The sequence below is a fragment of the Podarcis melisellensis genome (genome assembly GCF_964234715.1).
Source record: "Podarcis melisellensis genome assembly, chromosome: 2".
Classification (NCBI taxonomy): domain Eukaryota; kingdom Metazoa; phylum Chordata; class Lepidosauria; order Squamata; family Lacertidae; genus Podarcis; species Podarcis melisellensis.
This window is the reverse complement of record NC_138529.1, coordinates 113,594,416-113,618,421: the sequence shown is the minus strand read 5'-3', so window position 1 is coordinate 113,618,421 and position 24,006 is coordinate 113,594,416. Positions and strand designations below refer to the sequence as shown.

The following is a 24,006-nucleotide window of genomic DNA, read 5'->3' as shown; positions in this document are numbered from 1 at the left end:
CATGAGAAGAGAAGACTCCCTGGAAAAAGTTGTTGATGTTGCAGCCCCAGGTAGCGTGTGTTAAAGTAACTGCTGCGAAATGTGGCACCAGATTGCTTTCTTTTGACACCAAGGGGAACTCCTCTTCTGGGGCTGAAAGCATTGGCATGGTTTGATTTTGTCAGTATTGCAAGGAAGCATAGAAAGAAAGGTAAAAAACACCTATGCAGTTTATTAATGTATCTGTGGTTTTCCCCCTGTGTGAGTTCGTTGATGTATTCTAAGTTTTCCACTTTCACTGAAGCTCTTTCCACAATCTAAACATTTAAATGGTTTCTCCCCTGTGTGAGTTCGTTGATGTCTTCTAAGTTCTCCACTTCGACTGTAGCACTTTCCACATTCAATACATTTAAATGGTTTCTCCCCTGTGTGAGTTTGTTGATGTATTCTAAGTTCTCCACTTCGAGTGTAGCTCTTTCCACATTCCATACATTTAAATGGTTTCTCCCCTGTGTGAGTTCGTTGGTGTATTCTAAGTTCTTCACTTCGACTGTAGCTCTTTCCACATTCAATACATTTAAATGGTTTTTCCCCTGTGTGAGTTTGTTGATGTCTTCTAAGGTCTCCACTTCGAGTGTAGCTCTCTCCACATTCCATACATTTAAATGGTTTCTCCCCTGTATGAATTCGTAGGTGTATTCTAAGTGATCCACTATCACTGAAGCTCTTTCCACAATCCACACATTTATATGGTTTCTCCCCTGTGTGAGTTCGTTGGTGTATTCTAAGTGTCCCACTTCGACTGAAGCTCTTTCCACAATCCACACATTAAAATGGTTTCTCCCCTGTGTGAGTTCGTTGATGTATTCGAAGTTTTCCACTTTCACTGAAGCTCTTTCCACAATCCACACATTTAAATGGTTTCTCCCCTGTGTGAGTTCGTTGGTGTATTCTAAGTGATTTACTATCACTGAAGCTCTTTCCACATTCCATACATTTAAATGGTTTTTCCCCTGTGTGAGTTCGTTGGTGTATTCTAAGGCCTCCACTTCGACTGTAGCTCTTTCCACATTCAATACATTTAAATGGTTTCTCCCCTGTGTGAGTTCGTTGGTGTATTCTAAGTGATCCACTATCACTGAAGCTCTTTCCACATTCTATGCATTTAAATGGTTTTCCCCCTGTGTGAGTTTGTTGGTGTATTCTAAGTTTCCCAGTGGTACTGAAGCTCTTTTCACATTCAATACATTCAAATGGTTTCTCCCCTGTGTGAGTACGTTGGTGTATTCTAAGTGCTTGACTATGACTAAAGCTCGTTCCACACTTCATACATTCAAATAGTTTCTCTCCTTTTTGAGTTTGTTCTTGTATCCTCAGTTTCTTTGTTCTTCCCAATGAATTGACAGGTGGCTCCATAGAATTCTGACTTTCATCTTCCTCAGCTGTTTGGGAGTCTGGGAGGAAAAAAAAACCTGTTAGACTTTCAAGAAAGACAAAAAGGGAACTGAACAGATGTCAATTCCAATCTGCACCTTCTCTCATGTTAACACCTTCATTCTCCACTGTCCTCTCTAGGTTCCATATTTTTTGAAAAGCAGATGAGATAATGGCAGGAGCAACACATGATCACTCGATTCGAACTTAATAAAGCACCATCGTTTTATAATACAGATCTATGGTGGAATTGCCTTATTAGACACATCTATTTTTTTCTTTCTGAAGTGAAGAAATGATCTCAGGCTCGAGTAACAGTGTCTCCATTGTGAAATAAATAAAACTTAAGTGCTACATGTAACTGTAAAAATATTGCAATATATTGGAAGCTAAGAAGAGCCTGCTGGATCAGGCAAAGGCCCACCTAGTCCAGCATCCTCTTCTCACAGAGGCCAACAAGATGCCTGTGGGAAACCGGCAAGCAGGATTGGAGCACAAGAGTCTTCTCTGCCTTCCGGTGCTTTCCAGAAACTAGTATCAAGAAGCATTATTGCCTGGACCAGGAGGGCAGAGCAGAGACGTCAGTCTTATCCTTCTTTTCAAGCTATCCAAGTTGCTGGCTGTCACTGTCTCCTGTAGGATGGATTCCATAGATGAACTATGCTTCTGTTTATTCATCTTTTGCAGCCCTTAAAGGCAGATAAATGTATTATGGCCTAAGCTTTTGTGGGCTGCAGTCTGACAAAGTGGACTCTTGACCAGGAAAGCTGGTGCCACTATAAACCTCTGAGTCTCTTTGTTGGCTTTGTGTACTTATTTTGAAATTTGCAGCAAGGTGTCTCCACAGTGTCTCCATGGAAGCTTAGGGACGGACAAAATTACAGGGTGTCAGCTCCGTGAATCTCAAGCCTCTCGTGGCTCCGCTGACAGAGCCTGAGAACGCAAGAGATGTGATTCGGTTGGAATGTGAAGCAGGGGAGGAGCAGCCAAGATGCAGCAGAAGCAAAGAACGAGGAGCAGGGAGAGGGGGTACCGACGGGGGGGGGGGACAGACTGTTATCTCCAGTTTGAGGTCTGACACAGAGCCCCCGAAATAGCCTGTCCAAAAAATCGTAGGCTCGAGAGAATCTGCGAGAGGGGAAAAGAAAGCGAAAGTGGGGGCTTCTTTGCTGGAGGACTCGGCAACTGCAAGCTGGGATGAACAGGCCGAGGACTGAGCTCCACAGTGATTTATGAGTTTGAGCAATAAACCTGAGAAAATTACTACTGGAGTTGTCTCGCGTCAGTGCAGGAGTACCAAGCCATTACAAAGGGGCGCTAAAAATTATTATCCCACTCACTCACTCTCACAAACAACCCCAGTCTCCAAGATTTACACAATTTGCTTATAATACCAGACGCTCTAGGACTTTATATGCCCAATCCTGTGTAGAGCCTCCAACCACAGGAATTGTGTATCATGATAACTAGTCCTTTGTCCCTTAAGCCCACCAAACTGGGGAGGTGCATGCATTTATTGTGTTTTGATGCTGGTGGAATGTATCATTCTGACCCTGTCTATAAAAAATAAGAGTAATAGAAACAATTTAAATACATTAATCATAAATAATTATGGGAAGCATATCCATTCCCGTTCATCCGTTTTTCAGGATTGTTGTGCAACATCATTATCATCAATTATTCCCACCGTGGAAATAACAGCTAAGATTTCAAAGCCTGGAGGAAGAAAATCTTTCCCCACTACTTTAGGAAAAGGATTCAAGAAAAAAAAGAGCTGCTTCTGAGAAGGCCTCACCCCTTCCTTCTTCCTGTCAGGAACTTCCTCCCATTTGTCTCCTCTCCATCTTTTCGTCTTTCTCCCTCCACCATCCATCTATCCCTGTCCCCATCTCCTCTCCCCTGGAACTCACCAGATTTCTCCAGGGGTCCTGGGAGGGAATGTTCAGAGGTTGTGGGGAGGGATGCGGAAGACAGCCTGACCAGGTCAACCGTCCATCTTCCTCCTTCCATCCTGGCCAGAGTTGCAGGTTCAGCTTCCTGAGGAGCGCAGAATCCAGAGCAAGTTGCAGCTTCCTGGGAGGGAGGGAAGAAGAAGAAGCCAAGGGAGTCTGAGAGCCCCTGCAGGGATTCTCCTGCCCAAGACATTCTGCTGCCCCTGGAGAAGCCCCATTTGGGGACCCCCTTCCCAAGAGCCTCCACCCATTTTCAAACACCTTTGCCAATCCTTTCACCTGCCTGTCCCACCTCCCTTCCTAAGGCTGGCATGGTATGCACATTAGTGATGCATTCTGGTTGTGGGGGCGAGGAGACTGTGGTGGCGGCTGGAGTTTTTTGTTTTAAACTTCAGCTGAAATGGGGTAAAAGCTCTGCTCTGGAAATAAATGATCCCTCTGGCTGCTCTTTAAAGAGGATTTATAAAGACCAATCAGAAGGGTCTTTTTTACAGATCTCATTGCTAATTCAGCAGGGCCTTCTTGTGTTCTTATTTCTCCTCCCCCCAGGACTCGGGTTGGAAGGTCTAAACATACTGATTGTGTTTGCAAGACCTGGATGTACGCTAGATGGCGTGTCTGGTGAGTGTGTGCAGCACCTCTGGCGTGTGTGCATGTGACTTTATGGTCTGCATCTCTTTTCTGTGTGCGCATGCATGTGCATACATTGGCCACAAAGCTCACTGGAATGTGGCCTCCAGAATCAATGCAGCTTTAAGCCCATAAATGTTTCGCTCCTCCTGCTCTATCAGAAAGAACAGTCTCAAATCTGAGACTATCAGAAGGAGAGAACTGGATCTACAGAGTTATGCTCTCAACATCCTATGGACACAAACTGCAATGAGATTTTCCATTAATTGTTTGAGATTTTTTTCCTTAAAAATATGAAGCAGTATAGAAATGAAATGAGTAATAATCTGAACATGAATAATCTGAAAATAGAATCCTCCTTTCCTCTGCCTTCTCAAATCTGGCATTCACTTCAACCCTCAGCCTTCATTTGCCTTAATGAGGAAGGTAGAAATAAAACAATTAATGAATAAATAAGTCTCACTTATTTACACGCAGACATATGGGGTCAATAGCTTTGACAGCTTGGGAAAAGATCAGATGCATTCTCTGGAGTATAGATCTATCAACTGTTTTAATTGCCGTGACAGATCAACAGAACATCCATGTGTAGGCACAGTGTACCTTGATGTGAGGAAGGCAAAAGAAGCCATTTCCTTGCGAAATGAATCTGATGGACATCATTGCCACAAGAGAAAAGAGAGCTTTCAATGGCGATCAGACCAATTAACGAAGGAGGGCGATAGGTTTATCAATGGCACTGGCAGAGGAAGGGGGGGCAGAAGTAGTGGCCTGCAAAGGGTGTCAGGGGGCTGCAGGGTGAGAGGGACACCTCCCTGTTGCACTGCTCTTCCTCCCCCGCCTCCCCTTCCCTCTCCGCCGTGGGGAGGACCGTGGAAGAGGACGGGGCTCCCTGCAGAGGGACAGGGAGAGGGGCGGCAAAAGCCCCAGCTACGCCGCTGATCCGTGAGCGACTATATGCATCGTCCACCGGGAAGCAGCAGCTGCCTTGGACCCCTCATTCTGCCCCTTGAGCTCAGGACTGAAGGGAGCAGCTCCCCAGGGTCTCCGGCAGGGTCCGTGCCAGCCTGAGCCATGTTTGCCCCTGTGCCCTCCTGCAGACGCCCTGCCCCTCAGCTGCGCCCCTTCCCCTTCCTGCCCGGTTGGGGGGGGGCGCCCTGCAGCCTCTGACTCCACTCGGGGCCTCATCCTGCCAGGCCCACCTGCTCTCCCCCTCCTCCCCCCCCCCCGCCTCCTGCACCTCGGACTCCTCGCTCCGTCCCTGCAGCGGAATCCGGCTCCTCTCCGGGGAAACTCGCCAGGCCACGGGCCGCTGCTCCTCCGCTCTCCTCGGCGGGGACAGGAAAGGGCAGCCGCTCTCGAGTCCCCCTGGCTGGCCCCGTTTCCTGCCTCTCTGAGCATCGGAGCTCGCTGGCTGTGGGTTGGGCCCTGGGAGGCTGCGAGGCTGGATGCGCCCCCTTGCGATGTCCCTCAAAATTTATTGTATCATTGGAATCTACCTGGCATCTTATATGCTATCCAGAATGTTGCACAAATAAGTCTCCTTGTGATCTGATGTGCAGTCAATGGTTTCCTTATCAGCAAATATTTTCAGAAAGCTGGGACGATGCCACCCTGCAGCCATAGCTGTCAACTTTCAGATTTGAAAATAAGGGATCAGCAGCCTCACCTGTCCAGGGGACAGTCTACGGGATATCTAACAGTCCGGAATAGCACCTGGAAATGGCACTGGAATAAGGGAATTTCCCGCAAAAAAAGGGAAGGTTGACAGCTATGCCTGCAGCCCGAATGGGTAGCTGGAGGAGACAATCCAGTTCCCAGCTCTGCTGGTTGGGATCATGCAATCACTTAGCTCCAGCAACCGACCTTTCCAAACCCTCCAACATTTCTCTGATGAAAATAGGAACATCCCATTCCATAAATATAATTTTCCTATTTATATACCGCACATCTTATTACGTTGACCCAGCCACTCTGGGAAGTTTCCAACATATATAAAAAACATAATAAAACATTAAACATTTTCAAACGTCCCTATACAGGATTGCCTTCTCAGAGGGCCCGGGGGTCGGATAACTCCATTCCCTCCAGCATTTCTTCAATTAAAATAGGGAGACCCTAAGGAAAAGCGGAATATTCTGGGATCAAATCAGAAACCAGGACAGCTTCTCTAAATCAGGGACATCCCTGGGAAATAGTGGCACTTGGAGGGTTTCTCTTTCCCTGCTTTTTCATTCGCTGCCTCTGGTCTCCTGCATCCATTTAGCAGAGGAGGGGAGCGGTTTTGGCCTTCATACTTCTCCACCCCCACCCCACCCCCAATATAACCAAAAACACACACACCAATTTGGAGCGAGGACCAAAAAAATAAAATCATTTTATTATTTTATTACTTATTTTTGCAGTTCAATCTACCGTATCTATAAATTTTATTGTTTATAGCCAATGGCCACCACAATACAATATGAGCACAAATCACACAGCTGCAGAACAAAAGACATTGCATGCTCCAGACCAGGATAAATCTATAGCGTCCAAAATTTATTTTCACGGTTGTTTCAATGGGAAGGATATAGGGCAGCAGAGTCCAGGTGGTGAGGTCCAGATTAGACTTTCTATCATCCTTGACTGTCTGCCCTGCTGGCTGAAGCTGATGGGAACTGGACAACAACATCTGGGGACATCTCAATGGTTATTCTGTGATATACAGAATCTACAAAGGATTAAGGCACTGATCCAGAAGAGAATGAACTGAGAAGAGGCCCCACTGAATTATCTGAAGTGAAGCAGAGGAAGATCATTAAATAATAATAATAATAATAATAATAATAATAATAATAATAATAATAATTTATTATTTATACCCCGCCCATCTGGCTGAGTTTCCCCAGCCACTCTGGGCAGCTTCCAATCAAGTGTTAAAAACAGTACAGCATTAAATATTAAAAACTTCCCTAAACAGGGCTGCCTTCAGATGTCTTTTAAACATAGGATAGCTGCTTATTTCCTTCACATCTGAACGGAGGGTGTTTCACAGGGTGGGCGCCACTACAGAGAAGGCCCCCTGTCTGGTTCCCTGTAACCTCACTTCTCACAATGAGGGAACCACCAGAAGGCCCTCGGCTCTGGATCTCAGTATCCGGGCTGAACGATGGGGGTGGAGATGCTCCTTCAGGTATACAGGACCAAGGCCGTTTAAGGCTTTAAATGTCAGCACCAACACTTTGAAGTGTGCTCAGAAACGTACTGGGAGCCAATGCAGATCTCTCAGGACCGGTGTTATGTGGTCCCGGCAGCCACTAAATGTTAATAAGCAGAAACCTGTGCAGAAACAGAGACAATACGGTTGATGTGAAAGAAAAATGTTTCATAACAAACTATAAGAGAATTCAAGGGAGAACGTGCCCGTGTTTGAATAAGCAGAAGATTGTACAGTGGTACCTCGGGTTACATACACTTCAGGTTACAGACTCCTCTTCTATTCTTCTCAGTTATATGATTATGAAAGTAAAGTTCTTTTGAATAGCAAGAGTCTGGCCACTGTATAGTCTGTAAAAAGGAACTATCAACTAGAATAACTATTTGGCTTCTTAACTGTAAGCTACTCTGTTACTTTGGATATCATAAAAATTCAAAGACAGACAGACTTTAATGTTGTATACAGTGTAAGGCTGGGGAATTGAGAGGTGGGGAGAGCAAGCGGGAGAGGGGTAGTACACTTTCATTATTTTATAAAGTTCATATGCAAGGTGTTTGTGTCAGTGTGACATGGGTAGCTTCTCTTCCTTTTCATTTATTAGTTTTCATTGGCAGTGAGAAAGATCGGGGGGCCCAGGGCATAGTTGGTTGCCTTCAGTTGACTGCAGTAAAGGTGGCGGAGGCTGAACCATTTTGAGGAAGAGATAGTTGTAATTCTTGGTTTGGTCCTTCAAGTAAAGGTAAAGGTAAAGGGACCCCTGACCATTAGACCCAGTTGTAGACAACTCTGGGGTTGCGGCGTTCATCTCACTTTACTGGCCGACGGAGCCGGCGTACAGCTTCTGGGTCATGTGGCCAGCATGACTAAGCTACTTCTGGTGAACCAGAGCAGCGCGCAGAAACGCCGTTTACCTTCCCGCCGGAGCGGTACCTTAATTGGCCTGGGAGCCGAGCCAGAGCTGCCAAGATAAGGACTCTTTGAGGTAAAGAGAGTGGCTCGGGCTCATGGAAAACCTGAAATGGAATATTTCCAAGCTGCTGAATGCCCTAAGTTAAATGAAAAAAATGATCAGACCTGGGCAAAATGGTGTGAGAGTTTGCTGCGTCAGTATGGAGTATGGCATACTGTGTCTCAAGCCCCTCCAGTTCCTCTGACAGATAAATGGAGGGCCCAGGATTCGAGGGCCATTGACATAATCGTCTTGTCCGTCTCTCTAGAGGAAATAAAAACGCTTGCTGGCAACGTGATGGCACCTAAGATGTGGAATGCTTTGAAAGCTGCCTATCTGCCAATCGTCCCAGCTCAGAGTCTGAATGCCCAGGGTGTGAGTGCATCGGAGGTCCTGGCTGTTTCCCAGAATGCGAGTGAATGCAGGGATGCAGAGGGCACCCGTTGCAAACTGCAGAGGGAGCAGACTGTGATGTCAGCCCAGGCAGCATTCCAGCCTCCAGGGGGAGCCAAGGAGTCGGCAGCTGAGAGCTCTGTTTCTCGTGGGAGCCAAGGTCATCGTCTTTGCAGAGGCCGGAAGGCCAGAGGTAAACAAAGACAGATGCCTGCAGATGGCCCGAAGCAGGGGGGGGGTGAAGAGCCCACGCCAGTGGAAAACAAAGCGTTGTTTGCTGGCACTGCTTCACCAAAGGCTAAAGGCAAGTCTGATGGCCAGGAGCAGGGGGACAAGCTGCAAAAGCCCACGCTGGTGGAAAACAAGGTTTTGCTTGCTGAAAAGACTGCTCCAAAAGCCAGGTTTATTGTGGACTCAGGCGCCAGGCGCCATTTATCAAAGGATAGACACCTGTTTATCTCCTTCACACCGCAAGACGGAGAGATCCATCTGGCTGATGGAAGGACGTTGCAAATTGCAGGAGAAGGGACTGTTAAACTTGCAAGTTTGCATACAACCATCAGTAATGTACTTTATGTTCCAGGAGCTGCGGACAATTTGCTAAGTGTCCCACAGCTGACTGGGTGTGGTTTTGAGATTTCCTTCAAGAGGAGCGTCTGTGTCATCAGGAAAGGCAAAGAGGACGTTTTGCATGCAAAGATTATGGATGGTTTATTCTGTATAACTTATGATGACAATGCTGTTGTGTCTAATGCTGATTCTTGTTGTGTTGCACAAACTAACAAAGTTCTTCATGCAGGATGCATTCACGATGCACATCGAAGATTTTGTCACCTCTCTTGGCAAGCGCTAGCCAAGATGCCAGAGTTGGTTGAAGGTTTGAACATCAAACCTTGTAAGTATCACATGAAATGTGTATCTTGTGCAGAGAACAAGGTGAAGGTTGCTCCAAAAGGCAAGGAGTCTAGCAGGCAGGCTTCCAAACCCTACCAGCTAGTGCACGCAGACCTGGTTGGTCCACTTGCGCCATCTTTGGGAGGAGCAAGGTACTTCATGGTTCTAATTGATTCTTTTTCCAGGTACATTCATGTGTTTATGCTTGAGCAGAAATCGCAAGCATTCCCTAAGTTCAAGGCATTCTGTGCTTGGTTGGAGAATGTTCGTGGTAAAGGTATTGGCTGTCTTTTTACCGATCGGGGTGGGGAGTTCACTTCTCAGCAGTTTTTTTTTTAAAATAATTTTTTATTAAGATTTTCCAAATTAAAACCAATTAAATCCAATTTATACACTTCTTCCAATAACCAGGACTTCCCCTCCCCACCCCCTCTTGCGTTCCAAATCTTCCAAAAAGGCAATTAAATTCAACAAGTTTTTATCCCCATATTACACTCATCATCAATAACCCAATTTTTTCAAATTCCCATCCCCTAAGGTCGATCTGTTCCCTTCCACGAGTTCCCCCTTTCAAATTATAATGCAAATAAAAAAAAAAGAAAAAATAAAGATAGAAAATATTTTTACAACCTTTGGATTCCAGATTTCCCTCCCCTCCTTCCCTGTTGCGTTCCTTCTATCCCTTCATCCTAATATCTTCCTGGAGTTCCCACACACTAAATCCATGTCCCTCTGATTCTTTACCAGTCATTTTTAATTACTAATGTCCAATCTTAGAAGGAATCTATCTCAAAAAGGGGCCCATTTCTTCTATCCAGATTTTTGTATCCAGGAGTAAAAACTCCAGTTTAATTTCCATAAGCTTGTCAAATCTGGATGTCCCAAATGTTCCCACTTCCAATTCTGTCCAGTTCTTGATGTTTCCATATTCTTGTCAGTCTCTCTCCTCCTTTTATTTCCCTGTTCTCCCGCAGAAGTGTTCTTTTTCCAAAAGCTTCTTATTTCTCTGCAGAGGCTTGTTATTCAGGAGCAAAACATTATGTCATGTCCCTTTCATTTTCCAACAGATATATCCATTGTTTCCTGTAGTTTGTAGCCCTCTGTAGACAAAACAGTGTTCCATTTCTGCAGTTTCCCAGGAGATTAAAAGTTCTGTTCAACTGTTCAAGTTTCCTGTGAAAAACACATGCAATATCCCTCAGCTCCTCTAGATGGATTGCGGTAACTGAGATCCCTTCCAGATCACATCCACCAGTCCAAATAGTTTGTTGATCCTTATTTGAAACAATTTATATCCAATTTGAAACAAATATAACCGGCAAAGTCCTCAAGACAAAGTCTCTATTTTGTTCTTCCGTTTTGACAGCCTTTGACAGCTGTCAAAACCTCCGTTGCTCTTCTCCAGGTATTTCCACGGATCGCTCCAGGGATTCCGGGGGGGGGTTGCTTTTTAATACAAATTCCACTTTTCTCCTCCAGCTCAGTCTTATAATTTTCTCTCGCGAAGTTGCTAATTCATGAAGATAAGGTTACGCTCGATCTTAGTTGTCAAGTCCTTTGTTTTAGCTCTTCTACAATTAAGGGGGGGCTGACTTCCTTTTTTCCACCTCCCCCGTTCGCTCCAATTTTTTAAAAAAATTTATCCCTCTTTTTAGTCCATGCTCCAATTACTCACGGGTTCTTCTTTTGGGTCCGAATTTTCAATGGAAGAAGCCAGCGCTCTCCACCGAATGGCATGCGGCTTCGCTCGGCAGGGGAAGCGGCGGACTCAAAGCACCACCCCCCCCTGGCGCCCGTTCCTTAGCCTTTAAAAAGGCTCTTTCGCGGGCCGGGGAGGGGCTCAAAGGTGCCAGCCGAGTCACCATGTCCATGGGGCTCCGTGCCCATGGCTTTTGAGGGTCCCCGCGTCGCCGGCGCGGTAGAACCCAACCCCTGCCGAGCCGGCTCCCTCCGGAGCTCGGAGGGAGCCCGCCATTCGGCAATGGCGCCGACCCGGAAGTCCCACTTCTCAGCAGTTTGAAGCTTTCCTGACTGAGAAGGGAATCCAGCATGACTTGTCAACGCCTAGATCGCCATGGATGAATGGACTTGCGGAGCGAGCAAATCAAACTTTGCTTCAAGGACTGAAAACCTTGTTGCATGATGCCAACCTCCCTGAGAAGTTTTGGGGGGAAGCTCTGTCAACGGTTGTTTATACCGTTAATCGGAGACTGTCATCACCCATAGGTTGCACTCCATACGAGAAGATGTTTGGTAAGAAACCGAACGTCAAGCACATGAAAATCTTTGGTTCTGACATGTGGGTACACACCCCACAAAGCAACAAGCTTGGGAAGCGTGGGGCACATGGTTTGTTCATGGGGTGCATACAGGATATGGATGACTAACTCTAAGTCCATTAAGTTCACCAAGAGTGTTGAGTACAATCCAAAGTGGGGGGAAAATGTGGGAATTTTCCAGAGTTACCCAGAGGAGGATGGAGGTGGCGTGCACAAACCAGATAATGTTGAGAAAGCTGAGGATGATGATGATGATGATCAGAGTTCGGATTCCAGTTCAGTTGGTGGCGCTGCTGCTGCTGTCAGTGACAGTGATGACACAGCAGACTGCAAGAGCGCAAAGGCCTCAGTCAGACCATCTGATGCGTCTGACAACGAACTGGAAGAACCGCTGTTCACCATTGGTCACTTTTCTCCTAAGAAGGAGGAGATGAATCCAGAAGACTTACGTCTAGTTCGCAGGTCTGAAAGGGCGACCAAAGGCAGACCTCCAAAGAGATTTGCTGATGAGTTTGCTAAGACGGCAACTGCTGTTCTTAGTAGCTCAGAGAAGGTGTGGGAACCTTCAAGCTTCAAAGAGGTTCAGGAGTTAACCTCTAAAGATGCTGAGCCTTGGCTAAATGCCATGAAGGCTGAAGTTGATTCCTTGAATAGGAACCAAACTTGGGAATTGGTACCGGTAGTCCCAGGAATGAGACTGGTTGGCAGCAAATGGGTCTTCAAGGCCAAGACAGATCAGAATGGCGAGGTTGTCAGACACAAAGCCAGATTGGTTGCCAGAGGTTTTTCACAGGTACCAGGACAGGATTACCACGAGACCTACTCCCCCACCGTCAAATATGAGAGCATTCGGCTGATGCTCAAGATAGCTGCAGAGGAGAAACTGCATGTTTCCCATCATGACATTAATACAGCTTTTTTGTATGGGATTTTGGAGGAGCAGCTGTACATGCTTCCACCTGATGGAATGCAGATACAGAAGGGAAAGGTCTGTAAACTGCGGAAATCCTTATATGGTCTCAAGCAGAGTGCCAGATGTTGGAACACAAAACTCACTGAGACATTGCTTTCTCTAGGTTTTCACCAGGGCAAAGCTGATCCATGTGTGTTTATCAAGGAGGAGGGGCAAAACAAACTGTATTGTTTATGTTTTGTTGATGATCTTTTGATGTTTTGGAAAAATCAGGCTTTTTACCAAAGCACCCTAGCTCAACTGAAGGAGCACTTTGACATGAAGGATCTTGGTGAGGTATCCAACTATCTTTCTCTGCAGGTGGAGGGGGACCAAACAGGTAATTTTCTGGTACACCAGACACATAAAATTGCTGATGTATTAACCAGGTTGAATTTGGTTGATGCAAACCCAGCAGACACACCGATGGTGACAGGTTACCAGGTAGATGGTACTGCTGAAGCGTTTTCTGACACTACGCTGTACAGATGCATTCTAGGCAAGTTGAATTTCATTGCTAGATGCTCAAGACCTTCCAGTAGCACCTTAAAGACCAACTAAGTTAGTTCTTGGTATGAGCTTTCGTGTGCATGCACACTTCTTCACATACACACATGCATGCACACGAAAGCTCATACCAAGAACTAACTTAGTTGGTCTTTAAGGTGCTACTGGAAGGAATTTTTTTTTTTGTTTTGACTATGGCAGACCTACACGGCTACCTATCTGTAACAGCTCAAGACCTGACATTGCTGTAAGCACTAACCTGCTTAGCAGACATGCTAAATATTTTACTGTTCAGGATTGGAAAGCTCTGAAGCGCATAGCCCGCTATTTGAAAGGGACTATGCACTACAGGCTGAGGTTCACCAGTCAGAAGACTGGAGGTCTTGAAATCTTTGCAGATGCAAGTTTTGGAAGTGACACCACGGATGGTACAAGCACTTCTGGAGTGTGCTACATGTACAACCACTGTCTGTTTGACTGGCTGTGCAAAAAGCAGACGACAGTGAGCCTAAGTTCCTGTGAAGCAGAACTCAATGCTTTGTCATTTTCACTCATGGATTGTGAATGGTTGATGCAACTGTTTAAGGACATTGGGGTTACTGTGAAATGTCCTATACAAGTGTATCAAGACAATAGATCCTGTTTGGCTTTGCTGAACTCAGAGAGTTGCAAGCAAAGAACCAAGTACTTGCAGATTAAGCTACATCGTGCAAGAGAGTGTATTCAGAAAGGACTGATTCAGGTGTCCTACATGGCAGGAAATGAAATTCCTGCTGATCTGTTGTCTAAGGTTGTTAACAGAGAACAACTTAAGGTTTACGTACAGAGGTTGCAATTGGGTTGAACCACAGGTACTACAGGTTACACGGAAAGGGGGAGGATGTTAGGATATTTCCGTTCCACCTTAAGAGAGAGCAGGCTTGTGAGTCACAGAGTCTGCACATTTCCTTTTACAGGATGTTGATGTTTGCTATTGCTTTCGTTTTCTCTCTCTGCGCCAGAACACACTAGCAGTCATGTTTGTTCTTTGTTCTGACCAACGCTGAATAAACATTCTAAATGATACTCTCCTGAGTGCAACTTTTGCTGTGTGAATTCTGCTGACAGAGTGTGCACCAGCCCAAGAATGTGGCAAGCTATTTCTTAGGCTTCGTGTCGCTAATTGCTGATACTGAATCTACGGGAGGTCGATGGATCGTCCGGCAGCCGGCATGGGGGCTCAGATGGACTTTATCTCCCTGGCAGTATCCCAACAGTTCCGTGTGCTACGCTGGCTTGCCAGATGCAGCTTGTCACGCTGGCCACGTGACCCGGAAGTGTCTGCGGACAGCGCTGGCTCCTATAGAGTGAGATGAGCGCACAACCCTAGAGTCTGGCAAGACTGGCCCGTACGGGCAGGGGTACCTTTACTTTACCTTTACAACAATGCTGTATATTGCTCCCCGCTTATTTAACTTATATGCGGAATTCAACATGCGAAAGGCTGGAGTGGATGAATCCCAAACCAGAATTAAGATTGCCGGAAGAAATATCAACAACCTCAGATATGCAGACGACACAACCTTGATGGCAGAAAGCGAGGAGGAATTAACCTCTTAATGAGGGTGAAAGAGGAGACCGCAAAATTGTTGGTTTCTGCTTCCTTCACTGTGCAGCGAAGTGCTTGTCACGGGACAATGTTTTGCATTCCACAGTCAATGTGCTGTTGGGTTTCTCACGGGAATAGGAGACTGGATGTGACGTACACTGGTTTCCTGTTTTTCACAGTTCTCTTGGAGTTCTTTGTTTCCGAGGAGAAGGGAGTTGCTTCTCTGCTCTCGCAGAGGCAAGATGCCTGCTTGTAATCTCTCAGCATTGAAGTGTAAATAAAGTAAAGTTAAGCATGTGGCATGTACTGCTCATCCTTCCGCTGTGTACAGGAGTCTGCAATTACAACATTTTTGGTTATGGTTCGGGGCCCAGAAAAATGCAGTCAAACTGACGGATGGACTCCAGAAGTCGGGTCAACAGAGAAACGGATCGGATGTTATCTTCTCTGCGTCAAGATGATTGATGAGAGGTATGTGCTCATGCTCCGGGCAGCCTGCCAGCTCCTAATTAATGGCTTTGAGGCTGGACTTTGAACTTTTAAGGCCGTTTGCCACGGCACAGGCAAAGGCTCTAAAGCACAAGCTCACAGGCTTGGGGGAGGCTGGAAACCGAAAGTACCTTTTAAAAGTGCTTTTCTAATAAAGCAGCTGCAGAACACAGACACAGCTTGATTTAAAGCAGCAGAAATGGCAAATGTAAGGCTGGCTGATGCTTTTGGGATTCCTAAACTCAATAAGAAAAACTATACGGACTGGGTTCTGTATGCAGGGGCAATTCTGCAGAAAGAGGGTCTATTTAAAGTTATTTCAGACAACCCCCCAGCTCCAATTACAGATGAATGGAAAGCTATGGATTCCAAAGCGAGGGGAACTCTTACATTGATAGTATCCCCAGAAGAGCTCTGTCTGTTGCGTGATAAGACCTCAGCCAGAGAAATTTGGGATGCTTTGAGAGAGGCTCACTTGAGGACAGAAGCTGGGTCCACTATGTTCTACTATACCAGGCTGCATGGTATGGCTCTTGCTGAAGGTGGAGATGTGCGTGCACATCTGATGGAGATGCAGAATCTGAGACATGAGCTGCAACAGAGAGGACTCACCTTTCCAGAGGCTGTGTATTCCTTCATGATACTACATTCTTTGGGTCCAAGTTGGGAGTCTGTTGCCACTCAGATTGCTGTTCAGCCAACTGCTCAGCTCACAGTAGACTATGTTACTGCCGTGATTCTGAATGAAGCAGACCGCTGGGGTGCTAGCTGCATGGGTAAGGGGGAGTCTTCACAGACGTCATCCCAGAGTGCAGTGGAACCACCAGATGGCGCCAAAGCTTTGAAGGCAGTGAAATGCTACTCATGTGGACGTCTAGGCCATATGAAGAGGGAATGCAGATATCCCAGGGCCAAGACAGAGCAGCGCAGCGAAAGCTCATCACGTGGAAAAGGCCAGAGCAAAGGCAAAGGTCCAGTGTCCAGGACAACGCAGCACAAGGCAATGGTCTCACGCTTCACTCCAAAAGTTGCAAAGGTCCAGAAGACGTCTAGATCTTTCTTCGTTGTTGATTCAGCAGCGACCCACCACATGTGCAACGATAAGCGACTGTTCGTGTCTTTTACACCGCAGGAAGGTGCGATTCACCAGGCGGATGGCCACACGATCCCCAGTCAAGGCTACGGAACTGTTGTTCTTCACAGTTTGGACTTATCGATACAAGATGTGCTTTACGTACCAGATGCCAAACACAATCTACTCAGTGTTGCGCAGCTGAATGAACGGAAAATTGACGTTTCCTTCAAGAACAAGAAATGCACCATCACAAAGAAAAACGATTATGTATTGCATGCTGAATATGTTGATCGTTTGTTTGTTTTGTATTATGATGATGTTGTGCAGGATGAAACTTGTTGCATTGCAGGTTCTAACAAAAGTTTGCATGCAGGATGTATTCACGATTTTCACCGGAAATTTGGTCATTTGCATTTTGAGGCAGTATCTAAAATGCCTGCCTTGGTTGAAGGTATGACTATTAAACCCTGCAGGTACCACATGAAGTGCAAAGCATGCGCAGCAAACAAGGTGAAAATGGCTGCAAAAGGTAAGGTGTCTAGTAGGCAAGCTACAGAACCATACCAGGTTGTTCATGCTGATTTGGTTGGTCCACTATCGCCCTCTTTGGGTGGAAATAGGTACTTCATGGTTCTCATTGATGCATTTTCCAGGTATATTTGTACAATCTCAAGCAGAAATCAGAGGCTTTTCCTAGGTTCAAGGAATTCTGTGCTTGGTTGGAAAATGTGCATGGTAAGAAGATAAAGACTCTTTTCACTGATCGCGGGGGGAATTCACTTCTCAGCAGTTTGAAGCTTTTCTGACTGAGAAAGGAATTCAACACGATTTGTCTAGTCTTCGCTCGCCATGGCAGAATGGACTTTGCAAGAGGGCAAATCAGACATTGCTTCAAGGGTTAAAAACCTTGCTGCATGATGCCAATCTTCCAGAGAGTTATTGGGCCGAAGCTCTCTCGTGTTTTGTTTACAGTTAAAATCGCAGGTTATCTTCAGCGATTGGTTGTACCCCCTATGAGAAGATGTTTGGCAAGAAACCATACATCAAACACATGAAAATTTTTGGTTCTGACATGTGGGTTCACTCACCACAAAGCTCCAAGTTAGACAAGCGTGGATTGCATGGTATCTTTCTAGGTTATCAGAAAGGTTCTTACAGAATAATGATGTCTGACTCTAAGACAATTAAGCTCACAAGAAGTGTTGAGTACAATGCCAAGTGGGGGGAGAATGTGGGAATTTTCCAATGTTATCCTGATGACAGTGATGAGACTGAGGATAGTCAACAGCAAAAGCAGCCGCAACAACCCACACCCACTGATGCAGGTTCTGATTCTGAGTCTGAAACTGAATTGGATGATTCAGAGGATTTCAAGAGTGCGAAAGCCTCTATGCGACCCTCTGAAAGCTCGGATCAAGAATTGGAAGAACCATTGTTCACAATAGGCCACTTTTCTCCTAAGAAGGAAGAGGAAAGTGTTGAGGACTTAAGGCTAATTTGCAGGTCACAAAGAGCCACAAAAGGCAGACCTCCAAAGAGATTTGCTGATGGGTTTGCTAAGACAGCAATAGCAGCTGTTAAAAGCTCCAAGAAGGTATTTGAACCTTCAAGTTTCCAAGAAATCCAGGATTTGGATTCAAAGGAAGCTGAGCCATGGTTAAATGCCATGAAGGCTGAGCTTGATTCCTTAGAAAGAAACAAAACATGGGAGCTTGTTCCAGTAGTTCCAGGAATGAAACTGCTTGGAAGCAAATGGGTCTTCAAAGCGAAGACAGATCAAAATGGCAAGATAGTCAGACACAAAGCCAGATTGGTAGCCAGAGGTTTTGCATAGGTACCAGGTGAAGACTATCACGAGACCTACTCACCCACAGTGAGGTATCAGAGCATTAGGCTTATGCTCAAGCTAGCTGCAGAGGAGAATCTACACGTTAGTCACCACGATGTGAATACAGCGTTTTTGTACGGATCTCTAGGTGAATCACTTTATATGCTTCCACCTGATGGCGTACAGGTAAAACAGGGATTTGTTTGTGCTCTGAAGAAGTCCCTTTATGGTCTCAAACAAAGTGCACGGTGTTGGCACACAAAACTCACTGAAGTATTGTTTTCTCTAGGTTTTCAGCAAGGGAAAGCTGATCCATGTGTATTTGTCAAAGAGGAGGGGCAAAAGAAACTGTATTGTTTGTTTTATGTTGATGATATTTTATTCTTTTGGAAAGATGTCACAATGTACAATAACGCCCTAGCTCAACTGAAAGAGCACTTTGACATGAAAGATCTTGGTGAGGTAAACAACTACCTATCTCTGGAAATAGAGAGAGATCAAAATGGTAACATTCTAGTACACCAGTCACGGAAAATTGCTGATGTGTTAAGCAAACTAAACCTGATGGATGCTAACCCTGTAGACACACCAACGACAACAGGTTATCAGGTAGAAGACACTGAAGAAGCATTTTCTGACACTACACTGTACAGAAGTGTGCTAGGCAAGCTAAACTTCATTGCCAGATGTTTAAGACCTGACATTGCTGTTAGCTGTAATTTGCTAAGCAGACAAGTCAACAATCCTAGTGTTAAGGATTGGAAAGCTCTGAAACGTATAGCGCGGTATTTAAAAGGCACTATGCATTACAGACTGAGATTTAACAATCAGAAGTCTGGTGGTCTTGAGATATTTGCAGATGCAAGTTTTGGAAGTGACACTACAGACAGGAAAAGTACGTCTGGAGCTTGCTACATGTACAATCAGGGTCTATTTGATTGGTCATGCAAGAAGCAAACAACAATTAGCTTAAGTACTTGTGAAGTTGAACTGAATGCACTGTCTTATTCACTTAAGGATTGTGAATGGTTGTTACAATTGTGCAAAGACATGAAAATTCCTGTCAAATGTCCAATCCAGGTTTACCAGGACAACAAAGCATGTTTGGCTTTGCTGAATTCTGAAGGTTGTAAGCAAAGCACGAAGCACTTGCAACTGAAATTGCAACATGCTAGGGAAAGTATACAGAAGGGACTCGTAACAGTGTCCTATATGCCAGGTAATGAAATTCCTGATGATGTATTGTCCAGGATTGTGTCAAGGGATCAACACTGTACCTATGTACAGAAGTTGGGTTTGTACTGATATTGTACGAACACGCTGCCCAGTGATGTTCACAGAAAGGGGGAGGATGTTGGTTTCTACTTCCTTCGCTGTGCAGCGAAGTGCTTGTCACGGGACAATGTTTTGCATTCCACAGTCAATGTGCTGTTGGGTTTCCCACGGGAATAGGAGACTGGATGTGACGTACACTGGTTTCCTGTTTTTCACAGTTCTCTCGGAGTTCTTTGTTTCCGAGGAGAAGGGAGTTGCTTCTCTGCTCTCGCAGAGGCAAGATGCCTGCTTGTAATCTCTCAGCATTGAAGTGTAAATAAAGTAAAGTTAAGCATGTGGCATGTACTGCTCATCCTTCCGCTGTATACAGGAGTCTGCAATTACAACATTTTTGGTTATGGTCTGAAGCTCAACATCAAAAAACCGAAGATGATGGCCACTGGTCCCATCACCTCCTGGCAAATAGAAGAGGAAGAAATGGAGGCAGTGAGAGATTTTACTGTCTTGGGCTCCATGATCACTGCAGATGGTGACAGCAGTCACGAAATTAAAAAGCGCCTGCTTCTTGGGAGAAAAGCAATGACAAACCTAGACAGCATCTTAAAAAGCAGAGACATCACCTTGCCAACAAAGGTCCATATAGTTAAAGCTATGGTTTTCCCAGTAGTGAGGTATGCAAGTGAGAGCCGGACCATAAAGAAGGCTGATCGATGGAGAATTGATGCTTTTGAATTATGGTGCTGGAGGGAACACGACAAGGTTCCCAATTTCCCTATTGCTTTTTATATCGGTCCTGGAGGTTCTCTTAAATATGATTAGAAGGGACCAATTGGTTAACGGTATACAAGTCGGAGCCAAACAGTACAAATTGAAAGCATTTGCTGGTGATCTAGTATTGACATTACAGGAGCCAGAATCTAGTACTAAAAGAGTATTGGAACTGATTCAAGAATTTGGTCAGGTTGCAGAATTCAAGTTGAGTAAGTTAAAAACTAAGGTCTTAGAGAAAAATCTAACAGTGACTGAGAGGGAGAGGTTTCAGAAGGAGATAGGTTTAACATTGGTTAAGAGAGTGAAATACCTGGGGGTTAATATGACTGCCAAGAATGTGAATTTATTCAAAGATAATTATGAAAAATGCTGGACGGAAGTGAAAAAGGATTTAGAAATATGGTCAAATCTGAAGCTTTCATTGCTAGGCCGTATTGCTGTGATAAAAATGAATGTATTGCCAAGAAGTGGCAGAGAGATATTTCTAGATTTGTCTGGCAGGGCAAGAAGCCCAGAATAAAATTTAAAATACTGACTGATGCAAAAGAAAGAGGTGGATTTGCCCTGCCAGACATTAAACTTTACTATGAATCAGCTGCTTTTTGCTGGCTGAAAGAATGGTTGCTTCTTGAAAACTCAGACATTTTGGATTTAGGAGGTTTCAATAATGTATTTGGGTGGCATGCATATTTGTGGTATGATAAGGTCAAAGCACATAAAGCGTTTAAAAACCATATTGTCAGGAAAGCAATTAATGTCTGGATAAGATATAAGGACTTATTTGAAAATAAAACACCAAGGTGGTTGTCACCAATGGAAGCGAAGGCTCAGAAAAAGCTCAATATGGAGGCCAAATGGCCGAAATATTGGGAAATTTTGGAACAAGAGGGAGATAAATTAAAATTGCAGAGCTATGAAAAACTAAAAAACAAAGTGCGAAATTGGCTTCATTATTATCAAATAATGGAGGTATACAATTTGGACAAGAAGATTGGCTTCCAGGTGGAAAAATCAAAATTGGAAACAGAACTGTTAGACCCCCAAACTAAGACTCTGTCAAGAATGTATAACTTGCTGTTGAAATGGAACACTCAGGATGAAACGGTGAAATCTGCTATGATTAAATGGGCACAAGATGTGGGACACAACATTATGCTGGCTGACTGGGAACAGTTATGGACCACAGGTATGAAGTTCACGGCATGTAATGCCTTAAGAGAGAATATTATGAAAATGATATACAGGTGGTACATGACACCAGTCAAGCTCGCAAAAATATATCATTTGCCTGACAATAAATGTTGGAAATGTAAAGAGACTGAAGGTACATTCTTTCACCTTTGGTGGACGTGCCCAAGGATTAAGGCTTTCTGGGAGATGATCTATAATGAAATGAAAAAGGTATTTAAATATACCTTTCTGAAGAAACCAGAGGCCTTTCTCCTGGGCATGGTCGGCCAGTTGGTGTTAAAGAAGGATAGAAATTTTTTTATGTATGCTACAACAGCAGCAAGAATACTTATTGCAAAGTATTGGAAGACACAAGATCTACCCACCCGGGAAGAACGGCAGATGAAGGTGATGGAATACATGGAACTGGCGGAAATGACTGGCAGAATCCGAGACCAGGGAGAAGAGTCGGCAGAAGAAGATTGGAAGAAATTTAAAGAAATGTTTCTACAGAAACATTGTAAAATTAAGGAATGTTAGAAGGATGCTGGAATGAAGTTATGCGGCTTTAGCAGTAATGTTATAGAATTAGGTAAAATTAGATCATGAATAGGTGAGAATGTAGTTACAATATATTAAGATAAATCTTTAAGATAAAAGCAAAAATGGAAAGGATTTGCTGAAGTAACCAATTGAACTAGAATACAAAAAAGGGAGGTGTGAGGAGGTCAGGGAAACAAGTAAATGAAAGACATGTAAAGATTGATTTGTTTTTAATTGTTTTTATTTTTCTGTACTTTGTTTGTTTCTGTTTTCTTTTTCTTTTTGTAATTCTTTGAAACTTTAATAAATATTATTTATTTTAAAAAAAGAATTATGGTGCTGGAGGAGACTCTTGATAGTCCCATGGACTGCAAGAAGATCAAACCTATCCATTCTGAAGGAGATCAGCCCTGAGTGCTCACTGGAAGGACACATACTGAAGCTGAGGTTTCAATACTTTGCCGACCTCATGGGAAGAGAAGGCTCCCTGGAAAAGAACCCCCTGATGTTGGGAAAGATGGAGGGCACACGGAGAAGGAGACGACAGAGGACGAGATGGTTGGACAGTGTCCTCAAAGCTACGAACATGAGTTTGACCAAGCTGCGGGAGGCAGTAGAAGACAGGAATGCCTGGGGTGCTCTGGTCCATGGGGTCATGAAGAGTCGGACACAAATAAACGACTAAACAACAACAAACTTGCCAAATGAACCTTATATTGGCCCGTTTGACAAGACCAGCTACCATGTTTGAGTTGTTGTTGTTTTTTTGGGGGGGAGGGGAAAGGCTTAAGCATAATTTTGGGAGGCAGCAAATGGTCACATTTATTTATTTATTTTTAATAATATTTATTAAGGTTTTAAAGGTTACAAAAAGAAAAAATAATAACATCATATTATACAACATCAAAAACAACACATCATAATAAGAAAATAAAAAAATACAAAATACAAAAACAGAAAAATAAAGTCCATTAAAAAAATTACATATCGAATCTTCCTATAACTTATCATTCGTTAGCTTGTTTTCTTGACCTCCTCACACCTCCCTTTTTTGTATTCTAGTTCAGTTAACTATTTCAGCAAATCCTTTCCATCTTTTACAATTTTTGTCTTGTAATTTATCTTAATATGATATAACTTTACTTTCCCTCGTTTCACCAATTAACAGTCTATTTTTTCCTAATCCTTTATAACATTTCTGCTAAAACCACATAAGTTCATTCCAATATCTTTCTAACATTCATTAATTTTACAATGTTTCTGTAAATAGTCTTTAAATTTCTTCCAATCTTCTTCCACCGACTCTACTCCCTGGTCTTGGTTCCTGCCAGCCATTTCCGCCAGTTCCATATAGTCCATCACCTTCATCTGCCATTCTTCCCTGGTGGGTAGATGTTTTTTTTTTTTTAATAATTTTTATTAATTTCCACAATAAAAAAATATATGACATAACACATTTTCAGCTTTAACAAATTTTCCAATTTTGGACTTCCCTCAGCCTCTCTGACAATCAGAATTTGATTTTTAGATACGCAGTTCTTAACTTCACTATTGCCTTTCAAAAAACCTTTTAAAAACTGTTTTTCTTTTTTACAATATCTCTTTGATTTTTACAGAGCTTCTTTAAATGCCACTAACGTTATTTCCCTATCACTTATATCTTCCCAATAGTCCACCAGCTTTCTCCAGCCCTCGATAAACTTTTGATCTCGTAGATATCTGATCTTCCCTGTCAATTTGTCCAGTTCTGCATAATCCATCAACTTTTTTCTCCACTCCTCTATTGTTGGTACTTGTTCTTGTTTCCAGTTCTGGGCCAGTAATATTCTCGCTGCTGTTACTGCATATTGGAAAAGTTTACAATCCTTTCTATTTATCTCATTTCCTATAATTCCTAAAAGAAAAGCCTCTGGTTTCTTAACAAATGTATATTTCAACATTTTTTTCAGTTCATTATACACCAACTCCCAGAAGCTCTTCACTTTTTTACATTCCCACCACATATGGTAGAAAGTACCATCCTTTTCTTTACATTTCCAACATTTTTTACATGTTTTATACATTTTTGCAAGTTTCACCGGTGTAATATACCATCTATA

At 43.9% G+C, this 24,006-nt stretch overlaps 2 protein-coding genes across 2 annotated transcripts in view; both read right to left on the bottom strand.

The window, feature by feature from the left end:
- Positions 1-24,006, bottom strand: part of LOC309364594 (uncharacterized protein) — a 60,736-nt gene that overhangs the window by 16,990 nt on the left and 19,740 nt on the right. The window lies entirely within an intron of this gene.
- LOC309363229 (uncharacterized protein) overlaps positions 1-24,006 on the bottom strand; it is a gene marked incomplete at its 5' end in the record, with an annotated part of 97,125 nt that overhangs the window by 64,343 nt on the left and 8,776 nt on the right. The window contains one exon of the mRNA XM_081899335.1: positions 5,236-5,452. Within this exon, the coding sequence (XP_081755461.1) occupies positions 5,236-5,452 (217 nt within the window). The remainder of the gene's footprint in view (positions 1-5,235; positions 5,453-24,006) is intronic.